General features: G+C 32.7%; 2 protein-coding genes across 7 annotated transcripts; one reads left to right on the plus strand and one right to left on the minus strand.

Moving 5' to 3' along the window:
- Positions 1-1,003: 1,003 nt before the first annotated feature.
- LOC146941509 (uncharacterized) lies at positions 1,004-9,668 on the plus strand. 6 transcript variants are annotated; one of them, XR_015032405.1, is made up of 8 exons: positions 1,004-1,142; positions 1,257-1,299; positions 3,059-3,804; positions 3,891-4,002; positions 4,189-4,284; positions 4,367-4,481; positions 4,626-6,092; positions 9,440-9,668. XR_015032405.1 is itself a non-coding variant. In XM_085755312.1 (7 exons), exons 1-6 carry the CDS (start codon positions 1,075-1,077, stop codon positions 4,448-4,450), a joined length of 1,149 nt encoding a protein of 382 aa, XP_085611438.1. In that variant the 5' UTR covers positions 1,004-1,074; the 3' UTR covers positions 4,451-4,481; positions 9,440-9,668. The 6 variants fall into 6 exon arrangements, 4 of the variants coding, with proteins under 4 accessions (XP_085611438.1, XP_085611437.1, XP_085611436.1 ...); XR_015032404.1 differs by lacking the exon at positions 9,440-9,668 and adding an exon at positions 6,609-7,533; XM_085755312.1 differs by lacking the exon at positions 4,626-6,092.
- Positions 4,468-12,133, minus strand: LOC146941510 (ABC transporter B family member 19-like). Its single transcript, XM_085755309.1, has 10 exons — positions 11,786-12,133; positions 10,407-10,461; positions 9,597-9,772; positions 9,301-9,501; positions 8,929-9,188; positions 8,521-8,834; positions 7,951-8,174; positions 6,830-7,173; positions 6,301-6,740; positions 4,468-6,128 (listed from the first exon to the last, which is right to left on the minus strand). The coding sequence occupies exons 1-10, from the start codon at positions 12,074-12,076 to the stop codon at positions 4,648-4,650; spliced, it is 3,786 nt and encodes a 1,261-aa protein (XP_085611435.1). The 5' UTR covers positions 12,077-12,133; the 3' UTR covers positions 4,468-4,647.
- Positions 12,134-17,504: the final 5,371 nt, after the last annotated feature.

Here is a 17,504-nt window from a genome sequence, read left to right on the forward strand (position 1 = left end):
AAGTGTGATTTTATTTTGTAGGAACTAAAAACAAAACTGTGAATATTTATAGGGACTAAAAACTTAATTAACCTTTTTTTAATACAATGTGACTTTTTGTAGATATTTTGCAATTTGTAAGCTACAATTCAGTCGGTTGATAAGTGATCCATACACTTTTTTTTAGTGATCCAGACAGTATGTTTTAATATAAGGTGACTTTTTGTAGATATTTTTTAAGTGTTCTATACACAGTTTTTTTAATATAAATTTTGTAGATATTTTGCAATTTAGAATTTACATTACAGCCATTTAATGGGTGACCCATATACTACTTTTAACGTAATGCAACTTTTTGCAGAATTCAAAAAATATAATGCAACTTTTTGTAGATATTTTACAATTTATAATTTACAATACATTTGTTTTGAAGGAATAATTTACAATACATATTTAATGGGTGATCCATATACTATTTTTTAATAAGGAGATTTTTCGCTCTAAAAAAAGATATAAGGTGGCCTTTTGAAGATATTTTACAATTTATAATTGACAATGCAATCATTTTGTTTTTGTTGTGATGAATCAAATGTAAATTATATTAGAGTTAAAAGTTGAACAATATATAAGGTTTTGACTGAAATTGTGATGTTTTATTTATATGATTGTTCCTAATTAATTACGGTGATCAAATATAGTGTCTAGTGGGAGATTAAATAGCTCAACTCATTTGAGCTAAATATTAATGAGTTGGAGGTTTGGGTTCAAATCTACAAAGAGTCCCTCAAAAGAAAATCTTAACAAAGAGAAAAATCAACATAATAATTAATAAACTAACAAATCTAATATCCAATGAGATTTTCTCTTATATATTTTTTTTGGTTGATACATATAAAAGAAGAGAAAAAACATCCGTAAATTATTTTTTTAATATAAGTTGACTTTTTGTTCTTAAAAAAAAATATATAAGGTGACTTTATAATTTACAATACAGTCATTTATGGGTGATCCATGTACTATCTTTTATGAGGTGACTTTTTTGTAGATATTTTGCAATATATAATTTACTAGAGTCGGTGCGACAAGAAAGAAAACATGGATCCGGATTCATGGAGCACGTGTCCCTTTTGTGATTTACCAGTTCCCTCTTCTCAGCTTCAATGGTACGTATTATGTTATGTTGTGTTTGTCCCTTTCTTCTTCTTCCTCAATTGACATCGATGATGATGATGATGATGATGATATATCAATATGATTCTACATACATGTACATGCAGGCACGCCAATGCTCATTTTCATGATCCTGTGCTGCTCCAACAGGTTCATCTTTCTCCAATAACTGATTGGATTGGATTAACTTATTTGAACTACGTAAATATTTGTGAGAGACAGCTTGAGAGCTTATGAAAATAACTTATAACAACCTCATTAGTTGTTTTCAGCTTATCAAAATAGTTTATAATTTACATTCAAGTAATTTGACTTTATTTTATCTCATGTCATAGAAATAACTTATACATAAACACTTGGCGCTTATAACACAAAACACGTGATTAAACGTGTTGGGTATGGCTCGTAGGTGCCGATAAGTGGGAAGGGTTGTGTGATGGCTCATAGGTAGGGTTCATGAGCATTGTTGTAAGTTGGACCGTAATATTTAAATACAAGTTGCAACACTGTAAACCTTAAGTTTTCAGTGATAATAAGACGGAAAATGGAACTACAACTACTTTAATTATAGTCAGAGACGTAGGTACAATTGATCGATTTTTGTTAACAAACATCATGTGTTAATTGTTTGCATTTATCGTTTTGTTAATCCTTCTGTACTGAGTTGCGTTAATTCTAACAAAACAGTTTATCCAAATAAGGCTTAAGGTTTTGAATTTTGATTCCTAAACTATCACTCAGTAATTTAATAAATAGTTTATAAATTATTCTCAATAGATCAAGTTAGCTCATAAACCATCATTTTCTCCTATTTTGAAACTTAAAATAGCTGAGAGACTAACTTGATAAATTAATAATAATTTATCGACTCTTATATCAAATAAGAGAGTAGTTATTTAGGGTGTGTTTGGTAGCGAGAAGAAAGTGTGAAGAGAGAAATAGGTGAGAGAGAGTATGAGGAGAGAGAAATAGATGAGAAATAAGATGGATTTGATGTATTGTTTGGTATAAAAGAGAGATGAGAGAAATTGATGAGAAAGAAATGTTGATTGTTTATAAAAGTACTAAAATGCCCTTGATTTTATTTAGGTCCTAATAATATTTTTGAAAAATTTAAAAGTACAAAAATTATGTCAATGTGTTGATTGCAGCACTCCCACCGCCACTGTTGAGGCATACACACCATTTCAATCCCTCATTATTCATTCCCTTGTCCACTGTTGTTCACCGTTAAGGCATCCACCACAATAATATTTTTTAATTATATTTTATTTAATTGAAAAATCAAACCAAGCTTACCTCTCCTTCTTCAACTCAACAACCAGAATAATTTATAGACATGAGTGTGTGGTTCCTTCAATAAAGAGTGTGTTGTTGGTCTTCTTCCTGTTTAAGGTGTAATGGTGGCCAAACAATTCCCCTGAAGCATTGAGAGCTTGAGAATATTATGTTATTCTTCCGGTGAAGAAAACAAGGGTATAAAAGGAAATATATTAAAAAGAAGAGCTTCTCTCCTCTTTCTTCTCAGTTTTGCGAAGAAGAGAAAAAGCATGGGGCCCACGTCAAATAAGCCTCTCTCCCCTATTTCTTCTGTCTCCCAAACAGGAGAAGTGTGATACTTCTCTCCTCTTTCTCTCTTTAATACTTCTCTCCTCTTTATTTCTCTCCAACCAAACACATAAATTTAATGTTTACAATAGTTTTTATCTACCATTATGATTATCTTTAACAATTGCTGCTAAATCCAACTTGCGCTTGCATCTTCTTTAGTGCTCTTTTTACATCTTTCCCTTTTCCGTTAGATTATAAGTTCTGATGTCTAATGCATATTGAAAAATTTATTTGCATATTCAGATGAGGTATATATTCAGACTGTGTTGTAGATTGTCTTACATTATGTATTTTGCAGAGTGAACAATCAGTCAGTGGCTCGGGGCTTGAAGCAGTTTCTGGAGATTGTAACAATTGGCACGGGGGTGAGACTAGTAGAGATAATGGGGAATGCAAAATGGATGAAAAAATCTCCTGCTTAATTGGTTTACAGACAAAGAGCAACTTCTACAAAGTTGAAGCGGGTTTGATGGCCTTATTGAGAAATTGTTTGGAGTCTGAAACTGAGAATTCAAAAAGCATTTTGTCCGGTTACATTGATCATTTCCAGAGCCTCAATTCTGAGGATGCTGGATGGGGTTGTGGATGGCGTAACATTCAAATGCTTAGTTCTCACTTACTAGCACAGAGACCGGAAGCAAGAGAGGTTTTGTTTGGTGGTTCGGGCTTTGTTCCTGATATCCCCTCATTGCAGAGATGGCTTGAGATTGCTTGGGAAAAGGGCTTTGATGCCCCAGGAGCTGCTCAATTGGAACATGTTGTTTACGGATCAACAAAATGGATAGGAACTACTGAGTGTGCTACTCTCTTGCGTTCTTTTGCTCTTCGGGCAAGAATAGTTGATTTTGGTCCTAAAGAATCCCAATCTGTTGTAGGAACAAGTGTTGATAACACCGTGGATAAAACAAGAAATGATAAGATGACGAACAGTAAATTTAAAAAAAGTGAGGCTTATCAAGTTCTCATGAATTTCGTGTGGAATTACTTTTCTGATGAAAACGCAATCCAATTTGGTCAGCAGCATGTTGTGATCAGTGAGAAAACGTGAGGGCACATTTTAGATACGCGTGTTTAACCACACAGACAATTTTGTTTCTTGCTGTTTAAATTTTGAAAGCTTTGTCGGACAGGCCTTTGTACTTTCAACATGATGGTCACTCGAGAACAATAGTTGGAATTCAAGCCAATCATCAACAGAATGGAGTTCTATCATATAATCTCCTAGTTTTGGGCCCTGCTCACGTAATTTGTCTGTCTTACTCTTTTAATATTTAGTTGTTAATATCCGCAGTTCCGCACTCATTGTAATTTCAATTATTTTTAGCAATTGCACATCATACCAGTGTCTGTTTCACACGCTTGCACATGCATGTTGTGTACTGATTATGCATCATTTCAAGTTCCATACTTTTTATTTTTTCATTATAGAGTACGACTGCTCTTGAAAGATCACTAAAGCAGAAAATTGGATGGCAAAAACTCATAAAAAAGGGCCGGAATACACTGAAGAAGCCACAATACCAGGTCTTACTTCTTTTAACAAAACAACTTATAGTTGCATTTGATTGATAAATGAGTATGTTTGACGGTGTTGTTTCTATTTCAGTTGTGTTACGTTGATCCTGGAATTGCTGGCGAGGAGGAGATGGAAAAGCTCAAGACAATTGATAGTGTCTTCTTTGAATTATAGGCAAATATATAAAACACTTTGCTATATCCAGGTCCTGGATCTATCTTTAATTTCTTTTCATCAAACTGCATTTCTTGGCATATTATCTGCCAATATTTAGTTATTACATCAGAAAAGAAATTTAAGAAAAAAATCTACTTTTGTGAAATGATACAAGTAATTTTCATTGTTTCAGATATCAGACCTTTTAGAACTACTTATGAGGTTTCGTCAAAGCTCTGTAGTCTGAATAATCTTGAATAGAGTCCTGCATCCACTTCTATTAGGGTTGAGTGGGAGCCTGTCTCTACAATTTTACCTTTTTCCATGACGATTATGGTATCCGAGTTTCTGACTGTGGAAAGTCTATGACCTACTGTTATCTGGGTGATTCTCGAACGCAAACCTGTTTCTTCCCTCAGATTCATTGCTTTAATAGCATTTACTATCGTTCTTTCAGACTCAGCATCGAGAGCACTTGTTGCTTCATCAAGGAGTAATATTGCTGGCTTCTTTAGTAACGTTCTGGCAATGGCTATTCTTTGCTTTTGTCCTCCCGAAAGCTGGCAGCCTTTCTCGCCAACAACAGTATTATATCCATTTGGTAGATTACTGACATATTCATGTATATTTGCTTCTCTTGCAACCTCCACAATTTCACTTTCAAAAGCTCCATTATTTCCATAGCAAATATTTTCTCTAATTGAGCAGTTAAAAAGCAGCGGCTCTTGTTGTACCAGCCCTATCTGTGTCCTTAACCATCTTAGATTGTATTCCCTCAAGTCTTTCCCATCAATTAATACTTTTCCCACCACCGGATCATAAAATCTTAGTAAAAGGGCCAAAACAGATGATTTTCCAGCGCCACTTGGTCCTACAAAAGCCACCTTGGATCCAGCTTCAATTTGTAAACTGAAATTGTCTAGAACAGTTACTGCAGGTCTTAAAGGGTATTTGAAATTTACATTTTCAAATTCAACGTTTCCTTGGATCCTCTCAGGCTGGGAATCGTCCGGTATATCTGGCTCAATTTCAGTTTTACGGTCAAGGGTTTTGAATGCTGGGGTTAGCATATTGATGGCAGTGATGACTGTCGGGATCAATGTGTATAATTCTGTGATAGAAGGAACTGTGAGAGAAAAAATTTGGTACGCTCTTATTCCATTTTCAAAGGAGGCTTGACGTCTGTCAACTAGAATTGTAGTGTACCACAAAGCAACAGCGTGTGCAATGTTCCACAAGCAAAGGGAGAAGCCTTGAATGATGCCGTATTTGATACTTTCTTTCCTGTACTTTTTCTTTGGAATGTCCAGATATGTTTTGGCTTTCTCCAGCACTTGCTCTTCATGACAAAATGATGCAATAGTCCTTATGTTGGTTGTGGACTCGGATGCAAGAGCAACAAGGTCTGAATGTGTAGCAGAGTAGTCACCTGAAAATCCTTTGGCAGACTTGGCTTGAATGAGGCCACCTATGAAGTGGCAGGGCATCACAGCCCATGCCACCAAAGCCATTCTCCAATTGACATACATGCTAACACCTGTTGCTATAAGTATGGAGGAAACACATTGCACAATCACAGACATGCGATCAGCAATTATGATTTTGACCATGGCAGTATCGCTGATAATGCGTGATGTTAACGAACCAACAGTGTTCTCAGGTTTGTCAAACCAGCCTACTTCGTTACAAATCACACCTGAATTTTTTTAAATGATTATCAACTGGTATTTGTTAAATAAAACAGGAATTTTACGTATATGACACATTGTTTTATGCTTTTTAGCTCATGGCTATAGTTTTCTTTTTCTCCTTCAAGGAAAGAGAGTTTAAGTGAGTATGTAGAAATTCTAATAGGGAATATCCGATACCTGAATATAGAGCGCGTCTGAAATTTGCCATGGCCTTTTCTCCAACCACTCCAAAGAAGTAATGCTGGAAGGTGTGGCTAAATAATGAAAGCAATCCTATTGCTGAAAAGATGGCTGAGAATAGTCCAACTTTTCGTTTTGCATCTTCTTGAAAGTATGCTACTCCAATGGTGATGATGTAGAATCCGAAAAATGGCTTTGAGATGCCAGAGAAAGCTGCAGCAAACGATCCAATAGCAATCTTCACAAGCTCTTTCTTTTTTAAATCATACCAAATTCTGAAAAATATTTTTTCTTCTCTAGTGCAGGTCTTGTTCTGTTCCGTAAGTACAGAATGCTCTGTGAGATCTCTTTGGACCTCTCTCTGTGTCTCTGGTAATGGTCTAGTTTCATCAATAGTGTCTTCTTGGCGGGCACTTTTATTTTTGGAAGTTGTAGTTCTATCCATTAAACATTTAAATCTGGTTAGAGTTATTCCTCGACAACCATTGGTTCGAGATTAAAATATGAGTATAAAGTGGCTAATTACCTTAGCTCAGGAGCTGGTTCAAAGTTCTGCATGCTGAATAATGTACTATAGAATTTGCTTGTGTCTAACAAACTCTGGTGTGTTCCTGTCTCTACAATTTGTCCATCCTCCACTACGGCAATCATATCTGCATTTACTACTGTTGAGAGCCTGTGTGCAATCAAGATGACAGTCCTTCCCTGCATAGCTGTATCAAGTGCTTCTTGAACCAGCTTTTCCGACTCCGAATCAAGGGCACTAGTGGCCTCGTCAAGCAAGAGAATAGGAGGATTTTTCAGTATAGCTCTTGCGATCGCAATTCTCTGTTTCTGGCCTCCTGATACTTGGACGCCTCTTTGCCCTACCTGTAATGGCAGGCACACATATGGGGTGGTTAACGTAATGAATGGGAAGAAAAAATATATAGCCAGAAGGCACGTTTTAAAATACATTAAATTTATGCTGGAAACAGGGCAGGTTATATTGGGTGGATAATAGGGTGAGGGAGCAAATCACATCCCTATTTCTTGTGGTAACTGACTGATCGTTGATGCATTAGTAAATCATAATTTTTGAAATGTTATTTATACATTTAATAGTAAGTAAATGTTAATGAGTTATGTTAACTGATTTTTGCAGTGTGGATTGGAAGTAGGGTTAGTATGTCTGAATATCAGCTCAAACTTTAGCTAATGTTAACATAATAAAAAAATCATGTTCCATGATCACCTTGTTCATCTTGTGAAGCTTTCTATAATCTGTATGCACCAGATACTTTATTAGTAGCAAATCAACTTAATTTTTGGTTTTAAGTTTAGAATATTGGATAGAACTATCCTCTCTTTTAAAACGACTGCCAAAATAAAAGGTTGAAAGTTTCATTTTCCAAACTACAAAATTGAATGGAGTTCTGATCCAAATAGTTCAGATAACCTTGAGTTTTTGACATGTTTCTGGCCTTATTTTGCCTTTTGTTAGTTTCTTATCTTCATTTCTTTCTTAGTTATAAGTGTTAAAACAAAAATAAAAGGATGAGAATATGATTAACGTATACAAAACATACAAATTATTACAAGATATAAAAAAATCAGACAAGCCACTGTTAAGCTAACAAAAATGACTTGCTAGGCTGAGTAGCTTACCTCAGTTAGGTACTGATTAGGAAGCTGTGATATGAAAGAGTGTGCATTGGACATCACTGCTGCATTTTGAATCTCTTCATCACTGGCGTCCATCTTTCCCAGTTTCAAGTTGTCCTTGATCGTGCCTGTGAAGAGTGATGGTTCTTGGTAAACTGCCCCTATATTACTTCGAAGGAACTTCAGATCAAGATCCTTGATATTGTGACTGTCAATAAAAATTTCTCCTGGAATGTATTGAACAATGTCAGGCTTGGCATCATTGATTGCGTTCAAGATCACACTATCAATTCCTACAGTTCTATTTTTTGTAATGCAATATCAATATTTTTTAGACTCTATATTATAATCTTGTGACCGCACACATGATTGGATGGTTCAGATGCGGCTGACTGTGTGCAGTCACACTGCACACAATACAAATTGCAGTCAAGGTGTACCTATATTAACTTAATATATTTTCTTGCCTTGACATAGTTTGTTTACTGGTTAAGAAAGAACATTGGCACGAGCATTAACCACATGATAAAATATAGAATAGAACCAAAGGAAAAATAAACTAGTTAAACTAACCTCTAGTCGGGTCATAAAACCTAGTTATCAGGGAAATAACTGTGCTCTTTCCACAGCCACTGCTACCAACTAGAGCTACTGTCTTTCCTGCTGGAATGGACAATGACAGTCCTTGAAGGATAGGTTTCTCTGACCGTGATGGGTATGAAAAGTAAACATTTCGAAGCTCAATAGAACCATCAATCTTATTAGGCATCTTCCCTTTTGATTCATTATGTATTAGTGGCTTTCTTTGGATCACTTGGAAGACCTCATATCCTGCAGCTTTTGCCTGATTGAATATTTGCATGTCTGGTGCTGCATAAGTGATAGATCTACACAATTCACAGAGAAAGTTTTGTTACTGGATTGTTAACTTTTATTTTCTTCATTCTAAAACTAGCCTCAACAAGTTTCTTGATTCCTTACATGGCACCAAAAAGAATGCTCATAACCGCAGTTATTATATCTCCCCCCTGTGCTCTCCCAGCTCTGACAACAACAGCTCCAACCCAAATAATCAGAGACCAAGAACAAAAACTAACAGTTTGAAACATTCCTGTTCCAACTCCTTTCACAAGTGCTTCCCCTTTGCTTATGACATACTGTTTATCCATGTTCTCTGTGAAGGATTTTACCGCCAATCCCTCTCCAACAAAAGCATATACTGTTTTTATTTGTGATATTGTCTGTCATAATATCAATATTAGAGTTTGTTATAATCGGCTATAATTTAAATTGGTTAAGTTAGGCGAGGTCACACAATGTACATTTATGTAACATAGAATAGAAGTAGAGTACCTGCTCTATCATAGATGTGGCTTCAGAATGGTAAAACAATTTGGTAGTTGAGATTCTGTTCATTTTCTTAGTGTAAGTTGCTCCAATTAAAAGAATAAGAGGGACAACCACTAAACATAGAAGTGCCACTTCCCAACAGGCTATTGTGGCGATCACCATTCCGGCAAAGAAAGTTGCACAGCTAGAGGTGAAGTGACCTAACTGTGAACAAGAAATTCATTGGGGTGTTCAGTCATGAAATGTGCTGGAAGAAGAAAGAAAAGGTGAAGCTTGTGACAATGATTTTATTTGCTTACCTTCTCACCAATGGCATCTTGTATGACACTCATGTGTTTGCTTATTCCAGTGATGACTTTTCCACTTGTTAATTCTGTATCAAAAGCTCCTATCTCTTGATTGAGGACTGCTTTCAGATATGCTAATCTTAGACGTGATAACTGTCTTTCACTTGCATACATCCAACAACCAATCTCTGCATAATTTTTAATTTCATAACCCAAATTAATGCAACTGGTGAATGGTAGAATAGAAGTACTGTTTTTTTTTTTCTTTCTTCATATATATGAACACATAAGAATTAACTGTCATAATATGAATTATTATGCGTCTTTAGCAGAAAAGCGGTTTTAAATTATAAAGGTAAAAATGGATTTTAGCTAAAGGGTAAAATTGAGATAAAAAATAATATGCTATAAAGTTATACGCTCAAACATTATTTAAAGCAGCGTATGAAAAAACACCGTAAGCAAGGGGAAAAAAATACAATAAGCTTGTGAAGTAATGAATATTATCAAAAAGTTTATTTTTGTCATACAAGATATAAGTTGTCCGCTATAAATTTAAAGTTGACATGTTGTCTTTTGTGAAATAAAATAAGTTTTAATTGTTTGATGATAAGTTTAAAGAAAGAAATATTATACATGCATGAATTATAAATTATACTATTTTATAGAACATTAAGTTCTCAATTTTTCATCATAAAAGTTAAAAATTAGGATCATTGCCCGCTTAAGTACTTTTTGAAATAAACTATTACTCACTTTACAAATTAAAAAGAATGATTACAGTTAATTAGAATTTTTGAAAAGCATGAAAGGAAAATATACCAAGTACCCCAGCAGGAAATGTGGCTATGGCCATGTACCACACAAATGGAACAACCTGAAACCGACAAGAACATCTATATTAGTTTACTCAAATCAAATTTCTACTCACACATAATTTTTTGTAATTTAAAGGTTTGTCTGTGTGTGCTCATGTGAATATCCAAGTATCTCAAACATGGATAACCATGAGTGTGCATATTTTGTATTCAAGAAATGTAACAACATATTTGATCTTTTGACCACTTCTTTAGTATTTATATTAAATTTGTGTCATATAACTTTGGGATAGTGCTCCCATGAAGAAAATGAGACTCATGAATTAGTGGAATGTACAAGATTTTTTCCAATAATAATATAACTGTTTGACTGCTTTGACTTCTGGTGCTATGATGTATTGTTACTTTTCTGGTTTGAACTCCAATATCTATCATTCTATTGCATAATTTTGGCCTATTTTCTGCTATCAATCAAGTGCTTAAGGAAACCTAATTGGTATCTAGGAGTGTCTATAGATGATCAAGGGTACAATTAAAGGAATCCATAAGTTGCTGTTTATCTTTTTTTACTCAAGTTAATTAGGCATTTTGACTCCCTAAATTCTCTCGGTCCAGTTTGGGTTACACCTAATTCAATCTTATAAAATTGTTTTATAAGGTGAGAGATGTTTCTCAGTTACAAACATATTTTCATGTCATATTTCATCTAATAAGAGACTTTCAACACACATATCTCACATCCACGATGATATCTGGAGCATGACTCGAGTGACATGATACTGGGTTGTCCACCAGATTTTTTACAGACTTTAAAAATTTGGTTGGTCTAAATCCTACAAAATCAACTTTTTAAATGAGAGACTTCTCTCATTTATAAACATGTTTTTAGTATCTTTTATGAGACTAATCTTTAAGTTGAGAGTGAAACATTTGATTTTTGACGCATGAGATTGGACTGACTCTCAAATGGACAACTTCAAAAATCGATCGAACTCCGTTTTTTTTTCTGTGGAGAGCCATGTATCTGAATCGGTGGAATGCTTTGGCTTTGAAGTAATGGTGTAATTTGGAATACTTTGTAAGTGGTCTGGTTGCATTGTATCTTTATATTGCAAGATCTAATGCTACAATAGTTGCTTTGTTATAAAGTTTCTCTCTTTGAATACTTCTTAGATCTTGTAACTGAATTTATACTAGTTAAAACAGTTTTACTATGTCAGCATGTATATAACAACTCTAGTGTATTTTTTTACTCTACTAAAGTAATATTTCTATGCTGGTGCATATACTGCAACGTTTGAAACTAGTATAACATATTGTTGTGCATGGTAACATCTAAAACCTTATATAAAAATGTGTTATTGTTATAGTATTAGGAAGTACCTTTTTAAGAGCAGGAACCATAGCATCAATGTCATTAATATTGTTTCCAAAAGCATTAAGAGCTTTTCCTAACAACAAATATCCAACAGGAAGTGCCATGCCATGCACAATCGAACCTAAAGTTCCCAAACCCATAAGAATCCAATCCACATAGTCAGCATAGCTCAATAGTTTAAAAAATGGCAAAGCTCTCACCACGTTCTTCTTCATCTCATTATCATCATGACCATTTTCTTCTTCAGTAATATCTGCCATCTGCACAACTTTTTTGGGTCTACCTGGTGGTGCCATTATTTATGTATTATGGCAACAATAATGTGAAATATTTTTTTGGGATTGAAATTGAATGTCTACTATTATTAATTGACTTGTGTATAAATAGACAAGTTTTTTGTATTTAATTATATCCATGATAGAAATGTGGGAAGAATATGCCTTGAGAAGATTACTTTTAACTTAAAAAATTGTTATTAAATGGCTTTGAGTTATTGGTTTAATTCACTTGTTTGGTCGATGTTTACAAAGTTGCTGACAGTAGATATATGCATACGCACATAAAAAAACATGCAATAATTTACCAAAGCTACCTGTATCCTAATAATTGTTTTCTTTTTGCAACCCTTTTCAATAGACCTTCACGGTTAACGTTTGTTCTTTTAAGAACTTCTATTACAGCACAAAGACATATGTTTGGTTTTCCAGCCAGACAAGCACTCAAACCCACGGTCATCCCATCAAACCTTAAAGTCACATATCCTACGAGATGCTGACACAAACGTGAAGTTAATTCACACTGAAAAATATCGAGCGGGAGTTAACTCGTCCTGAGTTAACATAAGCAATCGACTTGGGGGCAACTTTTCGATATACACTTTTGGACCAACCCAAGCCAATACTACTTCCTTAATGCTATATAAACCCACGTCGCTACCAAACAAAATACCCATTATTCTAATCTAAATCTCTTATCCTCATGCATAGACTTGAATGTTGAAGTATTTTGCAGGCACATCCCCACCGTCAGACATCGCCTTCTCTAAGATTCCGGCCAAAACCCCACCAACGTGAGGACATCGCCTTCATTAATGTGGGATATACTCCCTCCGTTTTAAAACGAGTGTCGTTTTTTGTTGTTACACACATATTAAGAAATGCAATAATGTTGTCCATAGACATGACACTTTTACTAAAATAACCTTGTTAACTATTGGTGAATTTCCCATCATTATAAATTAAAGTAAAATGTGGTACTTTGGAAGTAGTGTGCATAGTAATAATTAAGGGGTACTATCGAGAAAAAGTAATTTATAGTGCATTGGAAACTGAAAGTGACATTCATTTTGAAACAAATTTTTTTGGCAAAAACGACACTCATTTTGAAACGGATGGAGTATTTATTTTTTTTGGTACAAAATGTAAGATATACTATTATTCTTTTATCTTTATTGATAATTCTGAGTTCATGACTTGAACGACCCCTGATCCCCAAATATTTTATCACCCAGCTACATGTATTATCCTTTAATCATAAATGAAATGGTTTTGATTTCTCCCCCAAATAAGGTGTAGATTTTTCATAAAGCAAAATAATTATGAGAAAAATTGATTAGATGGGATTAGAACATAATTGTTCTTGTCGCATGAGCATAACTCATTTGATATGAACAATATACATTGTATTATTTTTACAGAAGTCGGAGTTTGAACCCTGGATTTTCCACTTATACACCTTAAAAATATTAAATTCTAATCACTAGACAACTTAGCAAAAAAATAATAATTTTTGTCTCCCATGCATAATCTAAAATGATAAAAGGTTGTGAATACATTTGATGTGATGGGTCGCGAGTTCCAACATATAAAGTCTATGTTTGTCATAATTTGGTGTGTGTGTTTCACCATTAGATTTTTAAAATAAAAAGAACACAATTGTTATTTATCTTCTAATTCGTACGTTTGATAATTAAGTTTTTTTAAATTAAGGTTAAATAAGTTTTTTTTGTCTTTAAAAATATAGTGAATTTTGATTTTAGTTTTTAAAAATAAAAACATAATGTTTTAATCTCCTCAAAATATTTTGTTTCATTTTTTGTCCAATAGGGTCCAAAAATGAAAAAAAAAACAAGTTTTTTGATAGATTGAAACAAACAATTTTGTGAAGGTGAAAACCCCATTTTTATTTTTATGGAAAAAAATTAAAATTCAATATATTTTTAAGGACAAAAAATTTATTTAATCCTTAAAACTAGGAGACAGGATGTTATCTAGATAAACGAAACTGGTCTAATGGTCTATTATTTTGCATATTAAAGGAAAAATTGTCTGTTCGAAGATGTTTAGGATATGCTTCTGGGATATGTTAAACTTAACATACTAGGATTCCATTCAGATTTCTTAAAATACCATCAATTGTTCACCTGCCTGCCGTTTACTATTCAGCTCGATAAAAGACGGTGCATATAAGGACGTCTGTAAAAAAAAAAAAATATGATGATACAGGGACAGCTGTAATAATCAAATGATAGAATCAACCAAAGGAAATGAGGATGTTATTTTTTTGGTAGAGGTTACCTTCACACATAAAGAATCTCAGGGTGCCTAGTCTCAAACCGAGTTTCTTGAGGTTGTAGAGAGAAATCCTCAACTAAATGACTTCTCGGAAGACAGGCACATATAAAAAAATTTATTTGAAGTGTATGTTTAGTTTTTGGTTTATCTTTGAAGCAGATAAAATTAATTTCTTTTAAAGAAAACGGATGGAGAAGTGCAGCACGGACTTTCTACGGTCCCTAAAAAAATTTGTTAAGGGACTACTCTCGTCTAAACATATTAAACTGCAGAGTTTTGATAAAATCAAATGTATGATTGCTCCTTGATGTATAATATAGGATTAATGTTGACATGTTTGATTTTTATATATATAATTGATTTTATTCGTAGAATTGATTTTAACATAAAACTATAATTATAGGTAAACATGACTTTTACGCTTAAAGTTGTTCAGCTCACTCTTACATAAATGTATTTAAACATTTTCTTTTTAGTAAATAAATGTATTCAACATAAAACATTTTACATTCAACGCGTTTGTTTTAAGTAACTCATGTGTAGCTTTAATAATTGTGAAAGAAATTTATAGAAATGTTTAGAATATTCTAATAATATTTTTTAAAAAATTAGAATTTTTCTACAAAATATGATTTTTTTTTCAAGTAGTTTAATGGCTAAAAATCCATCTCTTAAGGTGAATAATTGTGAAAATCGAGGTTCAAAATCCAACACTTACATATATAATGTGATGTTCAAACAAAATGAATCATGCTCACGGAGACTCTCTTTGATTTTAGTTAATCTTAATAATATAATATTTGTTGCTTGTTGTCCATGTAATAATTTTAGTTTTGATTTCAGTTCATATCATATCAGCATGTGTTATCATCATCCAATATGACATTCATCATTGAGAAATGATAAGTGGACGCATTTTAGACACAAATACATCATCCAATATTTTCAATCTTATTACGTTTATTTTAGTGATTTTGTCATCTTTGCAGGACTTTGTTTTGATTTCCCGTCTTTGTACGTTGTATTTTTTTATTTTGTCTTAGTGCGGTGTTTATTTGATTGAGAAAAGATATTTGTACAACCATTTTTGTACAACTTTCTCTCTCATACTCACATTTTGTTCTTATTCTCTCTCTTACATTTTTTTTCTCTGTTGTTTTTGACCAATAAAAAGAGAGAACAACAAGGTTGTCCCAAAAGTTGTACCAAAATATTAGTTGTTCAAATATAATTACTCAAAGATTAATTTGAGCAAGTGCATATTCAATTAATGACTTTGGCGGCGTCAACATTGCAAATCTGGATATATTAGTGTTCTAGACACCTGAATATAAATCATATTTGTTGGCATATGTACTATGTCGTTTTCGGCTATTAATATGAATGTTGCGAGTTTGTTTGTGAATTAATAAATTTTATTCTTAACGACTTTAAATTTGTATTATATCCGTATACTCTATCAATTTAAATATGGGTCTTGTTAACGAGTGCCCCTGGGGCACTCTTTTAGCATTCCAAAAGAAGAAATTATTCCATGAAAAAAGTCAAAAATTTCAATTTCCAATGCATTAATTACATTAATTTTCAAAAAAAGTTACCTTTTAAAGGTCTTAAAGAGTGTCCGGGGGCACTCGTTAACATTTTCCTTTAAATAAATGAATATCATTTATTTTTGTTAAAAAAAAACTAGTTAAACTACTTCATCGGTTGATGTTGTATAAATAGTTTCATTTGACTTCTAGAAATGACATTGAGGTCTGTTCAATGATAAAACTATAAATATTTGGCGGTGGGGGCAAAAAAATAATAATTCATCAAAATTTCTATTTTGAATTTAATTAAACACGCAATTTTGTGATCAAAATTCTCCAAAATAGTCTACAGTAGAAACTCTTTAATTTAATACTTGCTAAATTAATAAACTCTCTAAACTAATAAATTTGTTCGGTCCCGATTTGGGCCAATGTAAAAAATTGAAAAACTCGATAAAATAATAAGATAATAATTTTTCGAGAGATCCCTTTATAATTTTCGGTCCCAAGAAAATCATAAATTAATAATTCATAGAAACTGAAAAAATATATTAAGAATACATTGAACACATTTGTTCCTCTTGTTTACATTTACTGTACTTCAAAAATCATTATTGATTTCCAATGCATATGAACACAATAATTACTAATTTACGTTGAGTCCCAAGGTTCGCTGCAACGTAATTCTAAGAGGCATAGACTAATTTGCCTTTTTGTTTGGTATGTATAGTACAATTACTTAAAAACTCTTTAAATTACTCCCTCCATTCCTTTTCTTTTGATGTTTTAGTTGATTGCACAAATATTAAGGAATCATTAAATTATAGGAATAATTGTATGGTTTATACTAAAATACCCTTACTTACTCCTTGATTTTTTTTTTCTCAAAATTCTAATCTCCTTAATTATTGAAACTCACCACACAAATTGCATTTATTATTTAAACTTCCAATTTTCAAAGTGTGTTTTTCAACAAGGGCAAAATTGGATAAAAAGTATTAAAAATTCTAAAACATCAAAAGTTTTGGAATAAAGTTTAAGTTCTAAAACATCAAAAGAAAAGGAATGGAGGGAGTAATAATTATTAATTTATCGATAAATTAATAACTCTCTAAATTAATAAATTTATCCGGTCCTGACATTATTAATTTATAGAGTTTTAACTATATAATATCAAGGACAGTGTTTTATTTTAGAAATATAATATATTTTTTTATCAGGATGTGTGGTTAATTTTAAACAAGTGATAAAAGTGAAAAGAATATTTGTCAAAAAAAAGTGAAAAGAATAAATGATAAAAATTAGTACTAATTTACTCATTTTTCTTTTTGAATGAAGTACTAATTTATTCTATTTTGACTTCTAGATAACTTTCTACATTTATTTTCTTAAAAAATTAGGTTTAAATGGACTATATATCCTCATATTCTTTTTTCAAAATAAAGTTTTTATCTCTCTATTTTAAAAATATGTTTTTTGTCCACCTTTTTAATTATTTCTTCTGGAATTTTGCTCATTCGTCTCATTCTTTTCTAGGGTTAAATATGTTTTTGATTCCTATAAATATACCAATTTTTCGTTTTAGTCCCTTGAAAATTTTCCTTTAACTTTTAGTCCCT

This window comes from Medicago sativa, chromosome 3 (genome assembly GCF_051527215.1).
Source record: "Medicago sativa cultivar Bolivia chromosome 3, Bolivia_mono, whole genome shotgun sequence".
NCBI classification, from domain to species: Eukaryota; Viridiplantae; Streptophyta; class Magnoliopsida; order Fabales; family Fabaceae; genus Medicago; species Medicago sativa.

Bases quoted from the DNA above. Each gene is read 5' to 3' on its own strand.
- LOC146941509 (XM_085755312.1), top strand. From the start codon at position 1,075: ATGGATCCGGATTCATGGAGCACGTGTCCCTTTTGTGATTTACCAGTT. The intron at 1,300-3,058 runs GTTCATCTTTCT...TGTATTTTGCAG, and splicing joins ATCCTGTGCTGCTCCAACAG to AGTGAACAATCAGTCAGTGG. The intron at 4,285-4,366 runs GTCTTACTTCTT...TTTCTATTTCAG, and splicing joins TGAAGAAGCCACAATACCAG to TTGTGTTACGTTGATCCTGG.
- LOC146941510 (XM_085755309.1), bottom strand. From the start codon at position 12,076: ATGGCACCACCAGGTAGACCCAAAAAAGTTGTGCAGATGGCAGATATT. The intron at 9,773-10,406 runs GTATATTTTCCT...AAAATTATGCAG, and splicing joins ATTTCCTGCTGGGGTACTTG to AGATTGGTTGTTGGATGTAT. The intron at 6,741-6,829 runs GTAATTAGCCAC...TTTAATGGATAG, and splicing joins GAACCAGCTCCTGAGCTAAG to AACTACAACTTCCAAAAATA.